Raw genomic sequence first — 18,470 nt, 5'->3', positions numbered from 1 at the left:
TGGGGGTTTCGGCTGTCACGAATAAGGGGATGGGAGAAGATTTTGAGGATTGACGGAAACCCCAAAGCAAACGAAATTGGGGGATGTGGCTGTCATTATCAAAATAAAATAAAACTTTATTTGGGGGTTTTCGACCTTGGAATCAATCACTCGAATCTAGTTTGTTTAGATTTCTGTTTATGTATACAACTTAGGGGATGGGGTTTCGGTTGGCATGGCTGACCCGAGTGTGATGTTTGCATTTTTCTTTGTAAAAATACATATATTAGATGTTCTCAAGACCATATGGGTTACGCTCAGGCTTGCTATTAGCTGAACCATGTGCAATCAATGCCTTTGATAGCAATCCAACGTGTTGCTGTGTATATTTTTGTTAATGAGCTGTAAATCATTTTATGTATAGAATTCTTTTACAGTGTTCATTTGACTACAGTAGTCTTGATCAATGGCTTTATACTAAGTGGCAATATTAAAGAAAAACTATTATGCTTGCATTGCATTTTTGGCTTCTTGCAGTACTGTTTCCAACCATGCATCTTTTTTCACAACAAATTAAGTAGTTGTAAAATACTCTCTTGGAACTTACTTGGAAGCACACCTCTTAGCATACTAAAGTCAAAGTTTTCAGAAATATTGTTTATATTCTCTTAAGCTTCATTTGAACTTGCTGAAAAAGCTTTCCATCAATTGAAAAGGGAGAGGAAAGAAACGCAACTGATTTAGGAGTACTAGCTGTGAAGTTTTGTTTGAACTGTGGATGTTTTCTTTTTAACTGTTGATGATGCATAAATTTGATTGCTGATCTTTTAATGACAAAGGAATTGCTAGCTGAAATGTCTATTTTGACTAGCGTTAGAACCAGTTATCATGACCATTGTGCAGTTTTTGACAATTTTAGTCTTGTTGTTTTGTTATAAGTATTGAGTGGAAGGAGAGCATAAGATCATGGGTTGTGTGGTACCCTGCCAAGCCCTGGTGCTGGACTATATTTTTACAAAGGAAAATATGATAAATGTTATTTCCTTAACCTGTCCATGCTTGTGGACAAATGACAGGACGATTGAATCTTTGTTCATGTATAGTATGTCTCATATGGAAGCTTAGCTTAGCACTTAAATTTTTCAGAATATTAGCTAATCGTGTTAGACCTGGCTCTTTGCATACAGGTGAATGAAAATGCTAATATGCTTAGGCTTGATTTGTTATGCTTGATTTGGATATCGCTGTCTAGTTGTTTTCATGGGCATGAGCAATCATGAAACTAATGCTTTATTGCTTGAATCTACATGCATGGGTATTCACATGATATAATAAAATTTAATCAAGAAATGACAACATACACTTTGGTATAAATATGTGAATCCTTGCACATGAATCTTTGAAACCATGCTTGTGAGTGTTGTTGTTTCATGTCCATGGTTATATTGGCATATATGAATGTGCATTTGGAAACACTTGTCGTGGAGGTTTATGCTTTCACTTGACGGTTATGATTATGGTACGCATGAGTGTGAGCATGATTCAATCATTAGTAATTCTTCTTGAACATGTACGCTCACACACTTAAAGAAACCATGGATTTGGTTAATACCCATATGTGATGTAGGTAACACACACATTGAAAATGCATATGAATGAATTATGACATGCATATGTTTGGGTTTATGATTTCATAAGTGCACATGCTTTTGGCACTTTGGCTTAGTGTTATAAATAAAACACTACTTTTGTTTTGAGATGTGATGCCTCGATGGCCTAAATGAACCGTCATCGGCCTGGAGAGCCGTGGGTTTGGTTTTCTTTTACATATGTTTTTAACTGCATCACTTGAACCACATAAGATGGTTTGACACTTTACTACACTGTTCTAGTGGTTTATACGGGCTGGAGTCCCGAATGGGTCCCCGCAAGGGAGGATGTGGGTTTTTCACTTTACTTTTGCATATGGTGTTGCAAACTTAAAGAATAAACTTTAATAAAATATAATGAATAAGAACAGTGTAATATACATTCTGGAATATCTCATCTAGAGTATGAGAATCTTAGATATCCGGTCTTGGGGAGACTGTGAGGATACAAAAGCTCCGTGTGCTGTAAAATTGTCCCCCGAACCCGATATTGAGGTTCTTTCTCCTGGCCACGGTTTGAGGGAGAGTCCGTCACTTTACCCGGGAGTGGTGTGTTTGACACAACTGTTGTTTATGGTACCAAGGAAGTGGCACATGTGGGCGTGGGGTGTCCCTTGTGTCCCCGACATTAGATGTGGAGGTCTAATGTTCCGAAGGTAATTCGGTCGAGGGCTAAGTTGGAACCCAGTAATAAAATACAAATTATGTGTTAAGCTACCCTGAGAACTTACTTGACCTCGGGGATTGTACCCGTTTGGTGTATCCGCGGGCCACGGTAATTAAAAAGAGGAACTTAAAGATGTGTGCATTTAATAGGGCATGCATATGGAAAGACGAAACTTAAATGAAAGATAACAGAAGAAATCATGCATTTTCCTGTTATGCATTAGATCATGCATGTTTGAATTATTCTCTATATCATGACATGATTTGATGTAGCATAGGATTTACTTATTGAAATCATGCTGCAAGGTTTGGTTATTTAGTTCTTGATATATGGTACTACCTTACTGTTCTTGACTGGTGAGCATATGTAAATGTTGGTAGTTATGGATATTTGAATGATGTAAATTTTATATCTGCACTCACTCAAATCATTGCATGAAATCTTATCCATGTTCTTTGTCTCACCTTGTTTCTTTAGAAGTAGCTGTGCTCAGAATTTCGGTTCTGACACCCTACTTTGTTGGTTTTTTTCACAGGTCATGTTGAACAGTGAGGCTGGACTGGCTACTGGGGATGGATGAGAGTCATACTTGCGCTTGTCAGTTTCAGCAAGGGACAGAGTGGCTCTAGTTTTGCTTCTTTTAGTTCTTTTTACTTTCTGCAGTTGATTACTTCACTTTTGAGTTGTGTATGAGACTCTTATGGGTTCATTAATAAAAGAGTTGTAGTTGGTTTTTATGGATGATGATTGCAACTTCGTTTGTGGTGGTTGGGCTATCCAATGGAAATTGGAACTGTGAGGACCCCACATCTCTGGGAAGGTTTCCGCATTGAAAAAAAATATATATATTCCGCATTTTTAAAGGGTATGGATTGGAGTCGTTACAGGTTTGGTATCAGATCCCACCACAAAGACTTGCAATTTTGTCATCTTTTGAGTATTAAATTTTTTTTGGTATATGAGCCCTGTCCTGAAGCGTCGACAAGTGTGACTCATCCTCCAGAGCAGTCTTCTTAACTGGTAAGACTATTTAATACTTTTACTTAAAGTATGTGAATTCTGTGTGATTGATTGCAATTATAGTTTAATATTCTTTGGTGTGATTACATGAACGATCATTGTTCGTGATTAACCCTAAGGGGGTAGGATTAGTAGGAGTCTAATTTGTAGAAAGGATGTGCGTTGTAGATGTCGCATTATACCCGCAGAGGTGTTTCGTCATCTACTGTTGTTCCCACAAACTGGCAGGAGCAAAGAGATTTCATGATGGAAGTCATTCATACCCTGACCGAGACCATGACGGCTCAGGCAACTCAAACAGCACAAGCAATGCAAGCGGCTCAGGCTATACAGGCGGCACAGGCTGCGCAAGCGGCACAGGCTGCCCAAGCGGCACAGGCTGCCCAAGCGGCACAGGCTGCACAGGCAGCTGCGCACGCAGCTGCACAAGCAGCAGCTCGTGATTCTCCTGTTGATATTGTTCCAAACGCGGGTGGCGTTTCCTTCGAAAGGTTTCTGAAGTTGGACCCGCCTACCTTTTCAAGGAAGGCCGACCCAGAGGCAGCCGAGAGCTGGGTCGAGGAGATCGAAAGAGCGTTTGATGTCCTACCTGTCCCTGAGGACAGAAAGACACCTTTTGGCACGTACCGTCTGAAGGGTGATGCCAAGAAGTGGTGGGACACCCTGCGAAGGGTGAAGTTCGCCGATTGGGATGAGATCCCCTGGAAGACGTTCAGGGAGAAGTTTCTGGACACGTATTTCCCCGCGTACGCTGAGGAACAGATGCAACGAGAGTTCCTTGATTTGACTCAGGGAACCATGAGTCTGGTAGATTACACTACCAAGTTTCGTAATCTCGAGAGGTACTGCCCGACCCTCTTCAAGAATGAGAAAGCGAGGGCGGCAAAGTATGTGCACGGACTAAAGGATGGGTTACGGACTCGCGTCCTGTCAGGTCGGCCTCCTACATTGGCCGATGCGATTGAGTCAGCTATTGTTCTAACCAAGGACTGGGAGAGATCTAGGAATGTATCGCAAAAGGGAGGCATCAATGGAGGGGATGCTTCAGGCGGAAAGAGGAAGGACCCACCTACAGGCGGAAAGACTCAGGGTGGCAAAGAAGCAGCGGACCTATAATGGGCAACAACAAGGAAAGGCCCCGCCAACATGTTGTAGGTGCGGCAAGAACCATCCACTAGGTTTTTGTCCGTTGTTCAAGGGAAATTGCTATCAGTGCCAACAGTCATGGCACATTGCTCTTTTTTGTCCAAACAAGCCAGCGGCTCAGGAAGGACAACAACCACTACAGCAGCAGCAACAGATACCTCAACCGCAATAGGGTCAGCGGAGGTCTAACGGGAGGGTTTATGCCGTTACGACTACTACTCAGGACGATCAGACTGATCTGGTCTAAGGTATCTTCTTAGTTGTCAATCGTTAGGGCTCGAGTGATAATTGATTTTGGTACTACTCACATTTAGTACATTCTAATTTCGCGGACGAAATTCTTTTAAGGGGGTAGGGATGTAATAACCATAATTTTTAGGCATTTATTTAAATATATTATGATATATGGGTGATTTGGGCCTGGGATCCAGTTTCGGATCCAGGACCCATGAAGGGGTATTTATGCTTAAATATTTGCGTTATATTAAAATAATATTAATATTAGTAATAAAATAGAAATATACATAAATATATATAGAGAGAGAGCGAATTCGAGGATCCATAGACTTGGATCCAACTTGCGGATCCATATTGATGGGGGTTAAATTATATGAATAATGTTAATTTTAAATTTAAAAAAATAATTAATATTAATTATAAGATAAAAAGAAGGAGAAAATGGTGGATCCATATCATTTGGGGTCGGGTTACGGGTCTCGGGTCCGGACCCGAGCCGCGCCCCTCTGTAAGCCCTTTTAAAGAAAGGGGCAACCCAATAAGGGTTGCCCGATAGGTTGTAACAAAATCAAGAAAGGGGGGGCAGGAGGGGGGTTACGCAAGGCGTAACCCCCCCCCCCCCATCTCGACATGGAGGGGGCCGATAAAAGGAGTGGAGAGAGGGGTTTTCCCTCTTCGCTCGATCTCTCTCTCTCTCCCTCGTCTCTCTCTCTGTCGAGTTGGGTGCGCCGGAGAGATCGCCGGAAAACTTGCGGCAAACCGCAGGTTCGTCGTCGGCTACCTGCTGCCATCGAAGGCATCCAACGAGCACCCTTCTTCACGGCAGCAGCGTGGAGCGACACCAGCCGACCCTGCCTACGCGCCTCCAGCCTTCGATCGCCGGGAAACCCATCGGAAACAGGTACGGTGCTTCTTGGATTTCGGGTGAGGGATCGAACCTGAGTTCGATTTCGGGTAGTGATTTGGGAGGTGGGGTTACGCAGGATGTTGTGTTTTTCTTTAGGATTATTGAAGATGCTTAGGTGGTGATAGTTGGGGATTTTGGTAAATCCCATATCGGAAAACCCCAAATCTTTGATTTGGGGGTTTCGGCTGTCACGAATAAGGGGATGGGAGAAGATTTTGAGGATTGACGGAAACCCCAAAGCAAACGAAATTGGGGGATGTGGCTGCCATTATCAAAATAAAATAAAACTTTATTTGGGGGTTTTCGACCTTGGAATCAATCACTCGAATCTAGTTTGTTTTGATTTTTGTTTATGTATACAACTTAGGGCATGGGGTTTCGGTTGGCATGGCTGACCCGAGTGTGCTGTTTGCATTTTTCTTTGTAAAAATACATATATTAGATGTTCTCAAGACCATATGGGTTACGCTCAGGCTTGCTATTAGCTGAACCATGTGCAATCAATGCCTTTGATAGCAATCCAACGTGTTGCTGTGTATATTTTTGTTAATGAGCTGTAAATCATTTTATGTATAGAATTCTTTTACAGTGTTCATTTGACTACTGTAACATCCCAAAATTTTAACCCAAATTTAAGAGGATTTTTTTTTTATAACAGCGGAAACAAGTAATATTATGGGGTTAAACATTCTGGAACATTACAGTGGAGAGAAAGTCAAAACGTTTATTTTATTCCACTATCAAGGAATAATGACATCAGAGTTTTAAAAACATAAAAGGAACTCAACTATCCCTGGAACAATAAATCCAAAAATCTCGATCCGATGCCTCATCCAGCAGCCGCTCATAAACCCTAGTCTTTACCTGAAAAATAGTAAATTGATTGGAATTAGACTACCACGTCTAAGTAGGAAAACTGTAAATTTTCTTGCAGGTATATCATGCGTCAGGTATGTGATGTGGTTGTCGTGTGTAAATTTTCAGCCTATTAAGACTCACACAAAGAAGGCTATGTAACAGCAGTAGCAGACATAAATCTAAGCAAGTAAGCAGATTATGCGGCAGCAATTAAAGCATTTAACGCAAAGACAACAATTAAGCAAGGAAGGCATTAAGCAATTAAAACATATTCTACAACAACAATAACAGTCATGCATAACATACATGTGGTAATCGCAATATGCATTTGATTACCTCATATCTACAAATTGCAGGATGTCATGTTATCACAAGCTCAGAACATGCTGGGAGAATATAAACATGCCCCCCCCTAATAACTCCTCTACTGTGATACCTAACATGTTCTAATTGATGTTTATCTCTTTCTTATCCCGCGGGTACACACGGGCCGATGCAACCATCACAGAAGAGAACGTTCAGGGGTATATTATTCCAAGTTGTTTCATTAACCCGAACATTCTAACTGTGACTGAAATCCCAAGGGAGCGGCCAGTGACCGAGAGAACCTCCCAAAGGCCAAAACTAAAGAAGGATGCATCCCTAACTTCTGCAGAAGAATATGGAGCTACCACCTAGGACACATTTGGTAGTCCGGGTCCCCCAACTCTGAGGACTGGGACCAACGAGTCGCTTTACGCTCGAAAACAAACACACGTCCCCAGAGTTTTGTACCACCTACCCTCTCCAAGGTAAGCCCGAATATGAGTGGGTTAATCTTTTCATTTAATTTATTTCCCGAAGTACAGGGCATTTCCCCAACTTCCTTCTACTACCACAACAGTAGAATTCCCAACCTTAGTCATTTTACCAAGGGTATATAACAGTCCCAATCATTTGTCATATTGATTGCATAACCCACTCAATGTGCTTCGGTGCCTTTAAACCAGTCAAGCACGAATGCCCCGGTGCCTTTAAACCAGTCGGACAACAATATTATATTTTCATTTTCGTGTGGATTCACATCATAACTTCGATGGTCTATGCAAGACCCTCAATACACTGGCTGGACATTCATATATCCACAACAAACCGACCCATAGGTTCGATTATCAAATCATCATTCATCTTCATTATTATTCTTTAGTAGCAAATTGCCACAACGCCCCCATGTATTAAAAAGGGTGGCATGTATTAAAAGCTCTGCCAACAAGCAAAGACATTGTTGGTGTCTTTTATTGAGCATGCAGTGAAATCTTAGAGATTTGGTAATACAACTAGATAATTTTCTCCACACATTCTCATTTGAACATTCCACAAGATAATACAGCTTAGTTGGCATTTGATACTTCCAGTAAATATGTAGTGTTAGGCAATAGTACTTCAGAAGAATATACAACTTAACATGCATAAGAACATTGGAGAATAAACATCTTAATGGGCATTTGAACCTCCTAGATGATATACACTTAATGGCAATTTGCATATTTTAGGAAATATGCAATTGAACATACTAAATTATGCAGCTTAGTATATAGACCTGAATATCATTTTACTATGCAGCTAAATATGCATTTGAGCATTAGTTTAATATATGATTTCATGTACCAGTGAATAACAACCTAATATGCAGTTAAGTTTGCATTGAATATCAGCTTGATATGCAGCTTTGTACGAAATTGAACATACCTTTAATTAATAAAATCTAAACATAAACTATTGGCATAATATAGAGTGCAGCATATAAGTAGGATATCTTTTCCTTTTACTTTAGGTTAATATAAGAAAAAAAATTAGATCAATCAGTATCATCGAACATAATTGCTAGTTTGCCAGCAGCATGAATTTTTAAAAGGAACCAACTTAACTTTGCATACACATGGATCAATGTAGCTCCTACACATTACGTGTATATAAAGAGACAGATTACGAAGGTCCAGCAAACCAAGTCCTTTGCAACTATAATATTAATCAAGAAAGCCAACCAAGTGCTATACAACTATGATATTACACAAATTCACCGTAGCATAGGAATTTCCTAACTTAGCATAAAAAAAATGGGGTTCTACAATATCGTGCTATTCTGTAAAACATGACCGTTCAATACAGAGTGCAGATTAAACATAAACTAACTTCAAAAATTTGTTTTAACAAATAACTATTTCTAATGCAAGACTTAAGCTATTCTTAAAGAAAGTAACTGCAATTTGATAACAGCAGAATTATGTGAATATCTTTGACTCTTCCATGAACTGGAGTAGCTTCTTACACAGAAATGTCATCAACCAACAAGAACAACCGTCAATAAAAAAAAAACTAAAGACCAATCAAGGAAGTATGCATATTACAGATTCTTTATACGTATATATATATATTCTTTTTTCTTTCTTTCTTTTCTTGTTTTTTTGTGAAGCCAATCAAAAATTACCAATCGACATTATGTTTCATAACGCTAATCAAGAAAACCTGCCTGATATAGTTTCATTATATGTTTCTTTTTTTTCTTTTCTAAAAAGAATAGGTAAGACAAAAACCAAAATCTGAAGTTAACATTTCCTGCTAGCTATCTGAGGAATCGAGAATCTGATATAAGTTTACATAAGGTAAAAAGAACAAGTGCAGGCTCAAGAAATGGGATTTATCAAGAAAACTCCCAACCTTCCAAGAATGATTATTTCTATTAGTTTTGAGCTTAAAGAATCTTTTAACTTCAAATAATCAGTGCAACCAATAACTCAAATCATATGTAACCAACAACTAAATGAATTAAATTTTGGACCTCTGTCCACTATGTTCTGCAGGTTCAGAGACCACCACCGGGAGGTAAGCTACATTACAAGGATGCATATAGGCCATACTGTATCTAATATGTTCCAAACAGATTTATTTATTTTTATTTATTTATTTATTTTTCTGAAAATCTAACTTGGGGTGTGAGACTTCATACCCATAACTAAATTTAAAATGACAGTGTTGTGATAGACCTAAACTGCATATCATAATATCAGAAAAGGATAACGATTCATGATGATGATCATGGCGAAGGAGAAAACAATGATAGTGGACTATACCAAAACGGGTAAGTAATTTTATCAAGAACACAGAAAAAAGAACAAAGACAATCTTTGCTTATTCAACGCAAGACAGACCCCAGACCCTACAAACCATAGTCAATCCTGCTGTCGAAAATCCTAATTTAAGGATTTCCAGGCACCTCCACCCTCAAATCCCCCTTTTACAACATCAATCGAAAACCCCCAAATCATAGATTTGGGGTTTCGGTTTAGGGTTGACAGAAACCCCCAAATTTGGGGATTTTCCTTTTGGGTTCACACGCACACACCTGAGCTCATTCCATAGCCCAAAAAAAAAAAGTACAGAACCCTACCTCAACCGGCGATCAGAGGTTGCTGTCGAGACGATGGTCAGTCGGCCTTGTTGTTCCACTACTGCGACACCGATCGGGAGGGAGAGTGAGAGTGAGAGAGAAACGAAAAGCTTGCCGACGTGGGGTCTCCTCCGACGTGCCGAGGAGGTCGAGGGAGTACGAGAGGGAAGAAGGAACGACAACATCGCTGCCGGCGGCTGCGCACCATCACTGCCTCCTCCTCTACATGATACAGCATGCGTTAGGGTTCTGAGAGAACCCTAACGCCCCTTCTTATCGGGTAGGGCCTGTAGCAGCCCCACCCCCTTTTTAACTAAAAACCTTTTTTTTCGTGATTTGGTTTTTAACGCACCGACGGGTGCAAGTATGGTTCGACTAAACCCGAACCCGTGACCCGCCACAGTTGGATCCAATCGCGATTTGGATCCGTGACCCAACCATTGTTTGGGTCTGCAGGTTGGATCCATATGGATCTAACTGTGGATCCAAATATATTTTATTATTAATGAGCTGTAAATCATTTTATGTATAGAATTCTTTTACAGTGTTCATTTGACTACAGTAGTCTTGATCAATGGCTTTATACTAAGTGGCAATATTAAAGAAAAACTATTATGCTTGCATTGCATTTTTGGCTTCTTGCAGTACTGTTTCCAACCATGCATCTTTTTTCACAACAAACTAAGTAGTTGTAAAATACTCTCTTGGAACTTACTTGGAAGCACACCTCTTAGCATACTAAAGTCAAAGTTTTTAGAAATATTGTTTATATTCTCTTAAGCTTCATTTGAACTTGCTGAAAAAGCTTTCCATCAATTGAAAAGGGAGAGGAAAGAAACTCAACTGATTTAGGAGTACTAGCTGTGAAGTTTTGTTTGAACTGTGGATGTTTTCTTTTTAACTGTTGATGATGCATAAATTTGATTGCTGATATTTTAATGACAAAGGAATTGCTAGCTGAAATGTCTATTTTGACTAGCGTTAGAACCAGTTATCATGACCATTGTGCAGTTTTTGACAATTTTAGTCTTGTTGTTTTGTTATAAGTATTGAGTGGAAGGAGAGCATAAGATCATGGGTTGTGTGGTACCCTGCCAAGCCCTGGTGCTGGACTATATTTTTACAAAGGAAAATATGATAAATGTTATTTCCTTAACCTGTCCATGCTTGTGGACAAATGACAGGACGATTGAATCTTTGTTCATGTATAGTATGTCTCATATGGAAGCTTAGCTTAGCACTTAAATTTTTCAGAATATTAGCTAATCGTGTTAGACCTGGCTCTTTGCATACAGGTGAATGAAAATGCTAATATGCTTAGGCTTGATTTGTTATGCTTGATTTGGATATCGCTGTCTAGTTGTTTTCATGGGCATGAGCAATCATGAAACTAATGCTTTATTGCTTGAATCTACATGCATGGGTATTCACATGATATAATAAAATTTAATCAAGAAATGACAACATACACTTTGGTATAAATATGTGAATCCTTGCACATGAATCTTTGAAACCATGCTTGTGAGTGTTGTTGTTTCATGTCCATGGTTATATTGGCATATATGAATGTGCATTTGGAAACACTTGTCGTGGAGGTTTATGCTTTCACTTGACGGTTATGATTATGGTACGCATGAGTGTGAGCATGATTCAATCATTAGTAATTCTTCTTGAACATGTACGCTCACACACTTAAAGAAACCATGGATTTGGTTAATACCCATATGTGATGTAGGTAACACACACATTGAAAATGCATATGAATGAATTATGACATGCATATGTTTGGGTTTATGATTTCATAAGTGCACATGCTTTTGGCACTTTGGCTTAGTGTTATAAATAAAACACTACTTTTGTTTTGAGATGTGATGCCTCGATGGCCTAAATGAACCGTCATCGGCCTGGAGAGCCGTGGGTTTGGTTTTCTTTTACATATGTTTTTAACTGCATCACTTGAACCACATAAGATGGTTTGACACTTTACTACACTGTTCTAGTGGTTTATACGGGCTGGAGTCCCGAATGGGTCCCCGCAAGGGAGGATGTGGGTTTTTCACTTTACTTTTGCATATGGTGTTGCAAACTTAAAGAATAAACTTTAATAAAATATAATGAATAAGAACAGTGTAATATACATTCTGGAATATCTCATCTAGAGTATGAGAATCTTAGATATCCGGTCTTGGGGAGACTGTGAGGATACAAAAGCTCCGTGTGCTGTAAAATTGTCCCCCGAACCCGATATTGAGGTTCTTTCTCCTGGCCACGGTTTGAGGGAGAGTCCGTCACTTTACCCGGGAGTGGTGTGTTTGACACAACTGTTGTTTATGGTACCAAGGAAGTGGCACATGTGGGCGTGGGGTGTCCCTTGTGTCCCCGACATTAGATGTGGAGGTCTAATGTTCCGAAGGTAATTCGGTCGAGGGCTAAGTTGGAACCCAGTAATAAAATACAAATTATGTGTTAAGCTACCCTGAGAACTTACTTGACCTCGGGGATTGTACCCGTTTGGTGTATCCGCGGGCCACGGTAATTAAAAAGAGGAACTTAAAGATGTGTGCATTTAATAGGGCATGCATATGGAAAGACGAAACTTAAATGAAAGATAACAGAAGAAATCATGCATTTTCCTGTTATGCATTAGATCATGCATGTTTGAATTATTCTCTATATCATGACATGATTTGATGTAGCATAGGATTTACTTATTGAAATCATGCTGCAAGGTTTGGTTATTTAGTTCTTGATATATGGTACTACCTTACTGTTCTTGACTGGTGAGCATATGTAAATGTTGGTAGTTATGGATATTTGAATGATGTAAATTTTATATCTGCACTCACTCAAATCATTGCATGAAATCTTATCCATGTTCTTTGTCTCACCTTGTTTCTTTAGAAGTAGCTGTGCTCAGAATTTCGGTTCTGACACCCTACTTTGTTGGTTTTTTTCACAGGTCATGTTGAACAGTGAGGCTGGACTGGCTACTGGGGATGGATGAGAGTCATACTTGCGCTTGTCAGTTTCAGCAGGGGACAGAGTGGCTCTAGTTTTGCTTCTTTTAGTTCTTTTTACTTTCTGCAGTTGATTACTTCACTTTTGAGATGTGTATGAGACTCTTATGGGTTCATTAATAAAAGAGTTGTAGTTGGTTTTTATGGATGATGATTGTAACTTCGTTTGTGGTGGTTGGGCTATCCAATGGAAATTGGAACTGTGAGGACCCCACATCTCTGGGAAGGTTTCTGCATTGAAAAAAAATATATATATTCCGCATTTTTAAAGGGTATGGATTGGGGTTGTTACAGGTAGAGGGCTCGACCCCTCCACCGCCAAATACGGCACACAGGGAGGGGCTCGACCCCTCCCCTGCAAAGAGAGGCATCGGGAGGGGGTTGGGCCCCTCCCTCACAAAACACATCGCAGGGAGGGGGCTCTGCCCCTCCGCTATGATTTAAGGCAGGAAGGAGGGGGCTTTTCCCCTCCCTTGCGATTGAGGGAGGCAGGGAGGTGGCTCAGCCCCTCCCTGTGCAAACGGAGAAGTGAGGGAGAGAGAGACGGAAGGAAAAGGAGAAGAAGAAGAGAAAAAGGGTGCGCATCTGAAGGTCGCCAGAGGGAAGGTCGCTAGCATGCGTGTGTCGCCGAAGGCCGCTGCTCGGCAAAAGCAAGGAGAGTGGGAGAGGCGGTCGGGGGAGAGAGTGTACAGAGAGAAACGAGAGAGCGAGAGGGGAAAGGGGGTTTCTATTTGAAACCCCTCCCCTGCCTCGCTGTCTTTAGAAAGTACGAGAGGGGGTGCCTCCGTTGGGTCCGGGTCGAGTCTGGGTCCGACCCGAATCCAAGCCATTTTTGTTTTAGGTTTTTACAGGGCTCTTGGTCATTTGGACCATAGAGTTGTTGGGAGTCCCAAGGGTCATATTTATGACCGTTGGGAGCTCCCTTCTCTCTCTTGTAACCTATTTAAAGGGGACTTCTGGTCCCCATTTATTATTGCTTTTCATAGCTTTTTAACAATACAAGATTTAGTATTTTTTATATGTTCTTGTTCCTCTTTGTGAGCATTCTGCTTAGCCCTTAGTGGCTCTTTGTATCTTGCCCATTAGTGGCTTCTTATTTGTGTGGTTGTGCACTCTTTATAGCCCCTTGTGGCATCTCTCTTATGCACTTAAGTTGTAAGCAGTCAAATAATGTTCATATATAAAATGAAGTCAATAGAGAAAAGTTGCAAACAGAAAATAATGTAATTTTGACAACACGATGATCCAAATGCAAAAGCTGGAAGCCCACCTGCATATTCAAAGCAACCAGCTGAGCTCCATACATCCATCCAATTAGTGGATTGTAGTTTGAGTCGTCGATACGAATGCCTTTTGGGTATATTCTCAGTAAATTACGCTGGGTGAACCTAAGACGAGCAAAATGATTAGAACAATGGAATAAACAATGCAACACCCATAAGACAATTCCCAAAAAACAAAATGCTCACAATTTCAGCAGTTTTATTGACCATAATGAATTGGAAACAAGAAACTGAAGAGGAAGATAAGAGGAAGGATATGCAGTGCAAAATATAAAAACAAAGAATAAATAATTGTCACAAGATCTTCTTTGGACTTTTTCAAGAGGGAGTAACAGTAAGCATCATAACTGAATACTTCATATTTTGTGAAGAAATTTATCCAGATCTTGGCTCACGTATACCTCACTAGATCAACTGCATGAGAGGCCACAGCCTTCGTCACTTCCTGTTCACTTAAGCTAAGACGCCTAACATTATCGCGTTGAACTTTTAGCCAGTTCTTCATTCCTCCCTTCAACTTCCCTGCATGAATGGTAATGATACGCCTATATTCATAAGCACCTTTATGGTATCCCTGGCTCAAACTCTGATCATCATCGTTGGCATCATCTTCATCAGGATGCTGTTCAGATGGATCAACATCAATCTGACAGAATGGGTTGCAAGGTTGTAAACATATCAGTATGCGACGATCATGCATGTGATCACTGAAAACACTAAAAAAAATCAAATGTCATGTTAAGTAGTGCACCTCATTATCAGCTTCGATTTCTTCTTTAATATCTAGGACGTTCTTTCCCCAAGAATCATCATTCAAATCTTTCTCTTTTTGTGATCCATTATCCTTGAAACTAGCAGCTTCTAAACACTCTTTTGGTGGCTGAGTTGATATCATAACCCGATGCTTCAAGGATTCTGGTGAAGGAAATTCTTGTAAAGATCCAGATTCAGGGTAAAACAACATATCGCCAAATGTTTGAGTGACCATCTGTACCAAATTGTTAAGAGGCCAATAGGAGTAAGCATTCTAGATAAATTTTGAAAGATTGCAAAATAAGAATCAAGATATCAGCCTTGGGAGTGAAAATAGGTTATTAAACAATACAATGAATCACCTCAGCTACTTTCTCTCGGAGATCTGTGTTAAGGTGGTCCTCAAGAGTTATTATGACAGGATATGGTGAAGCAGAAAATGCATGTTCTTTAATGGATTTCAAACATTTGATGAGTTCCACTGGGGTTGTCAAAGTCCTACAGTAAAGAAGAAAAAGACATTGATACCATTTAAATAAACACAAGAATTGAGCATGTATCTTTAAATAATTGCTTTGCATTTATTGATGCATATAAACAATTTAAAAAAAGCACTAAATCAATATATATATGACTTTCAGTAGAAAAAAATATATTAAATTTCATGTATACATATTGCCAAACCAATTGGGCTGCAAGAAGCTCGGACTCAGCTTTGACTCATTTAAACAAACAAGCTAATGACTTTAATCTTAGGCTTGTAGCTAAAGCATGAACTTAGGATTGCCAACACCTGGCGTGCATCTCTCTCTCTCTCTCTCTGTACTGAAACATGCAGAACCTAGCAGCACACTTTCACCATTCTTTTGGAAAATAAATATGAAGTACCAGCTGTACTTGTCTTGTACCACCTAGTAGTTGTAACACCCCAATTTTTATAACCCGAAATTGGTGAATTTTTTTTTTTTTTTTTTGAAATACATTTAAATCTTTTAGCAGTTAACAGCGGAAAAACACATTGGGCATAAAACTTGGCGTGCTACTTCAGATGAATGCTTGCAAACATATACTTATGAAATTTAAACTTTAACAACTAATTAACCATGCATGAAATAAAATCAAGTTCCATAATATCCAAAATTTATCACATTTGTCATTGAATTGAATTAAAGTAAAATCAGAGTTCAGAATTCATGAAGCAGAGGAAAGGTAGGCTCAGTCCCCGTCGCAACCTTCCGCCTTCGCACGTAAGTACCTACTCATTACCTGAAAATTTTTAAACCATATAGGGTCAGACAACATGTCTCAGTAGAGTAATTATGCTAAACTTGTAAGACAGAATAACAAGACAAGGATTTCAATAGAAATTTCATGGTTTAACATTTAATTTAACTTAAAAAAATCATACAACAATCATACATGTTTAGAAGTTTCATATTTAACAGAAAGACATAAATTCATATATTCAAAATACAAAATGCATGAACCATTAAAATGCATGACTTACCATATGCAGAAGCTCTTTCAATGCATGCATATTTTCTTATCTTTAGTTAGATTTTCTTAGTTAGATGATGCATGCGATGCCAAATTAATGCACACACCATTTAAGTTATCACTTCTTAGCCCTGCTGATACGACACAGGCAGACATTCTCAGATCAGGACTATGACACAGGACGTGTTTTACATACAGGGGTGGCTTTAGTCTGGCCAGATCCATTCACTAAGACGGGGTGAGGGACGTTAATACGAGAGAGATTCCCAACACCTTTCAACCCGATGCATCAGTTTTTCCTCATGAGTACTATAACCTCTACGCTGCAGTCTAATGCAGAGGTTTTCCCCCTAAAATCGTGGGAGGGGAGGAGCAACCTTCCGTGCCCGTAACAGAACTTGCCCCACGAAGTTTTGTATCACCTGCTACTCTCCAAGCAAGTATCTTGAGTTTAATATCACATGATTACTTGTTTACAGTTATACTTTTTATGCAACATCAACTTAACCCACTTTATGGTCATGGATGCATTCTTATAAAGCATTGGACAAAGTCATATAATTAAACTTATAACAGACACTAGAGCACATGCGTAGCATAAACATCTTATTCACTTTCACACATTATAATGCATATGCATGTACATGGCCAATGCAACAAGGAGAATATATATGAACATCCGTATCAATGAAACAATCATATCATCACGATATCATGAACATACATGTAGGCAACACATTTTTAGAATTTAAAACATAAACTTGTATTCATTGGACCTTTTGATCCTAAATCTTTAATGTGTAACCTTCCATTTACAATTCATGCCATAATCATATAAGATTGCATAAAATCAGACCTACATAATCATTCACATAATGCATGCTAATTCTATAAAGAATTTGATTAAAAACATATATACTATGCACCCTTTGAGACTTGATTTATGATTTTGCCCTAAATTTTTCCAATTTCTTAACTCTGTCTGACTGGTACAGAGCTCACAGAAAATTTTTGGCTCCATGTAGCTGAAATTTTTACAGTATATAGAAATTGTTGTTAGCTATCCATAGCCGCAAACCGTTCGTAAAAACTCTTTCGTATGAGAGAGTTATGCATGTTTTACTACAGACCTATTTGTTTTTGTTTCGACTGTCACAGATACGTGCTCGGTCTATGAACAGAGCCCAAATTTCTACAGTAGATGCACAATGAAGTTAGCTTTCCAACGCAACAATCCGTTCATCAAAACTCCTCCGGACGGGGGAGAAACGACCATTTTACTGAACGGAGGTCAAGTGGAAAACCTGAAATTCCGAGATTTGCGTTTGGGTGAATCAAACTGAGTCACCCGAATCCCAAGAAAAATTAAAAGAAATAGAGAATACGCATGAAATAAAATTCCAAAAATTCTAAAATATTCACAGTAGATGAAACACTTCATAATCTATCAATCCAAACTAATATTTGCATAAAAATCATGGAATAAATCAAATACAAATATATTTTACGAATCTATTTCTAAGAAACCGATTTTTATAATAAACCCGATTTCAAAAATGGTTTTCTTTTGAGGAAAACGTGTTTTTGCCATGGATCATTAGATCTGAGTCAAACCCACGGTTAGGAGGGTTTGATTATGATCTAAACTCATGAAAAAGCATCAAAATCCATGCCAAGAACTCCGTTCTTGCAAGAAAAGCATAGAAACTCTACCTTTTGTTGAAAAAAATGTATTTCTTGATAGATGAACACTCTTTTTGCTCGATCCACCGATCAGCTCCTCCTTCCAGCAAGGTGGGGACCTTAGATCTCCTCTACACACCCCTTGAGGCCTGGATCTTGCACTCAAGAACCAAAAGAAACCCTAAAAGAGGAGAATAGGGAAGGGAAAGAGAGGAGAGAGAGAAGAGGGTTTTTGGGGGAGAGAGAAGCTCTCCTTTTTTTTCCAGCACAAATGAGGAGGGCAAGGGCTATGGGAGGGTTTTATAACCCTTCTTAAATTAGGTTATGTGCTGGAATTAATTTCAGCC

General features: G+C 39.3%; 1 protein-coding gene across 1 annotated transcript in view; it reads right to left on the bottom strand.

Annotated features, from left to right (window-relative positions):
• LOC149820852 (phosphoinositide phospholipase C 6-like) overlaps positions 1-18,470 on the bottom strand; it is a 132,147-nt gene that overhangs the window by 75,699 nt on the left and 37,978 nt on the right. Inside the window, exons 3-6 of the mRNA XM_089982403.1 lie at positions 15,306-15,441; positions 14,942-15,178; positions 14,592-14,836; positions 14,178-14,295 (exon numbers count right to left, since the gene is read on the bottom strand). Coding sequence (XP_089838529.1) covers positions 14,178-14,295; positions 14,592-14,836; positions 14,942-15,178; positions 15,306-15,441 — 736 coding nt within the window. The remainder of the gene's footprint in view (positions 1-14,177; positions 14,296-14,591; positions 14,837-14,941; positions 15,179-15,305; positions 15,442-18,470) is intronic.

Source organism: Nuphar pumila, chromosome 12 (assembly GCF_984573655.1).
Source record: "Nuphar pumila chromosome 12, dmNupPumi1.hap1.1, whole genome shotgun sequence".
NCBI classification, from domain to species: Eukaryota; Viridiplantae; Streptophyta; class Magnoliopsida; order Nymphaeales; family Nymphaeaceae; genus Nuphar; species Nuphar pumila.
This window is presented reverse-complemented; position numbering and strand designations above follow the sequence as displayed.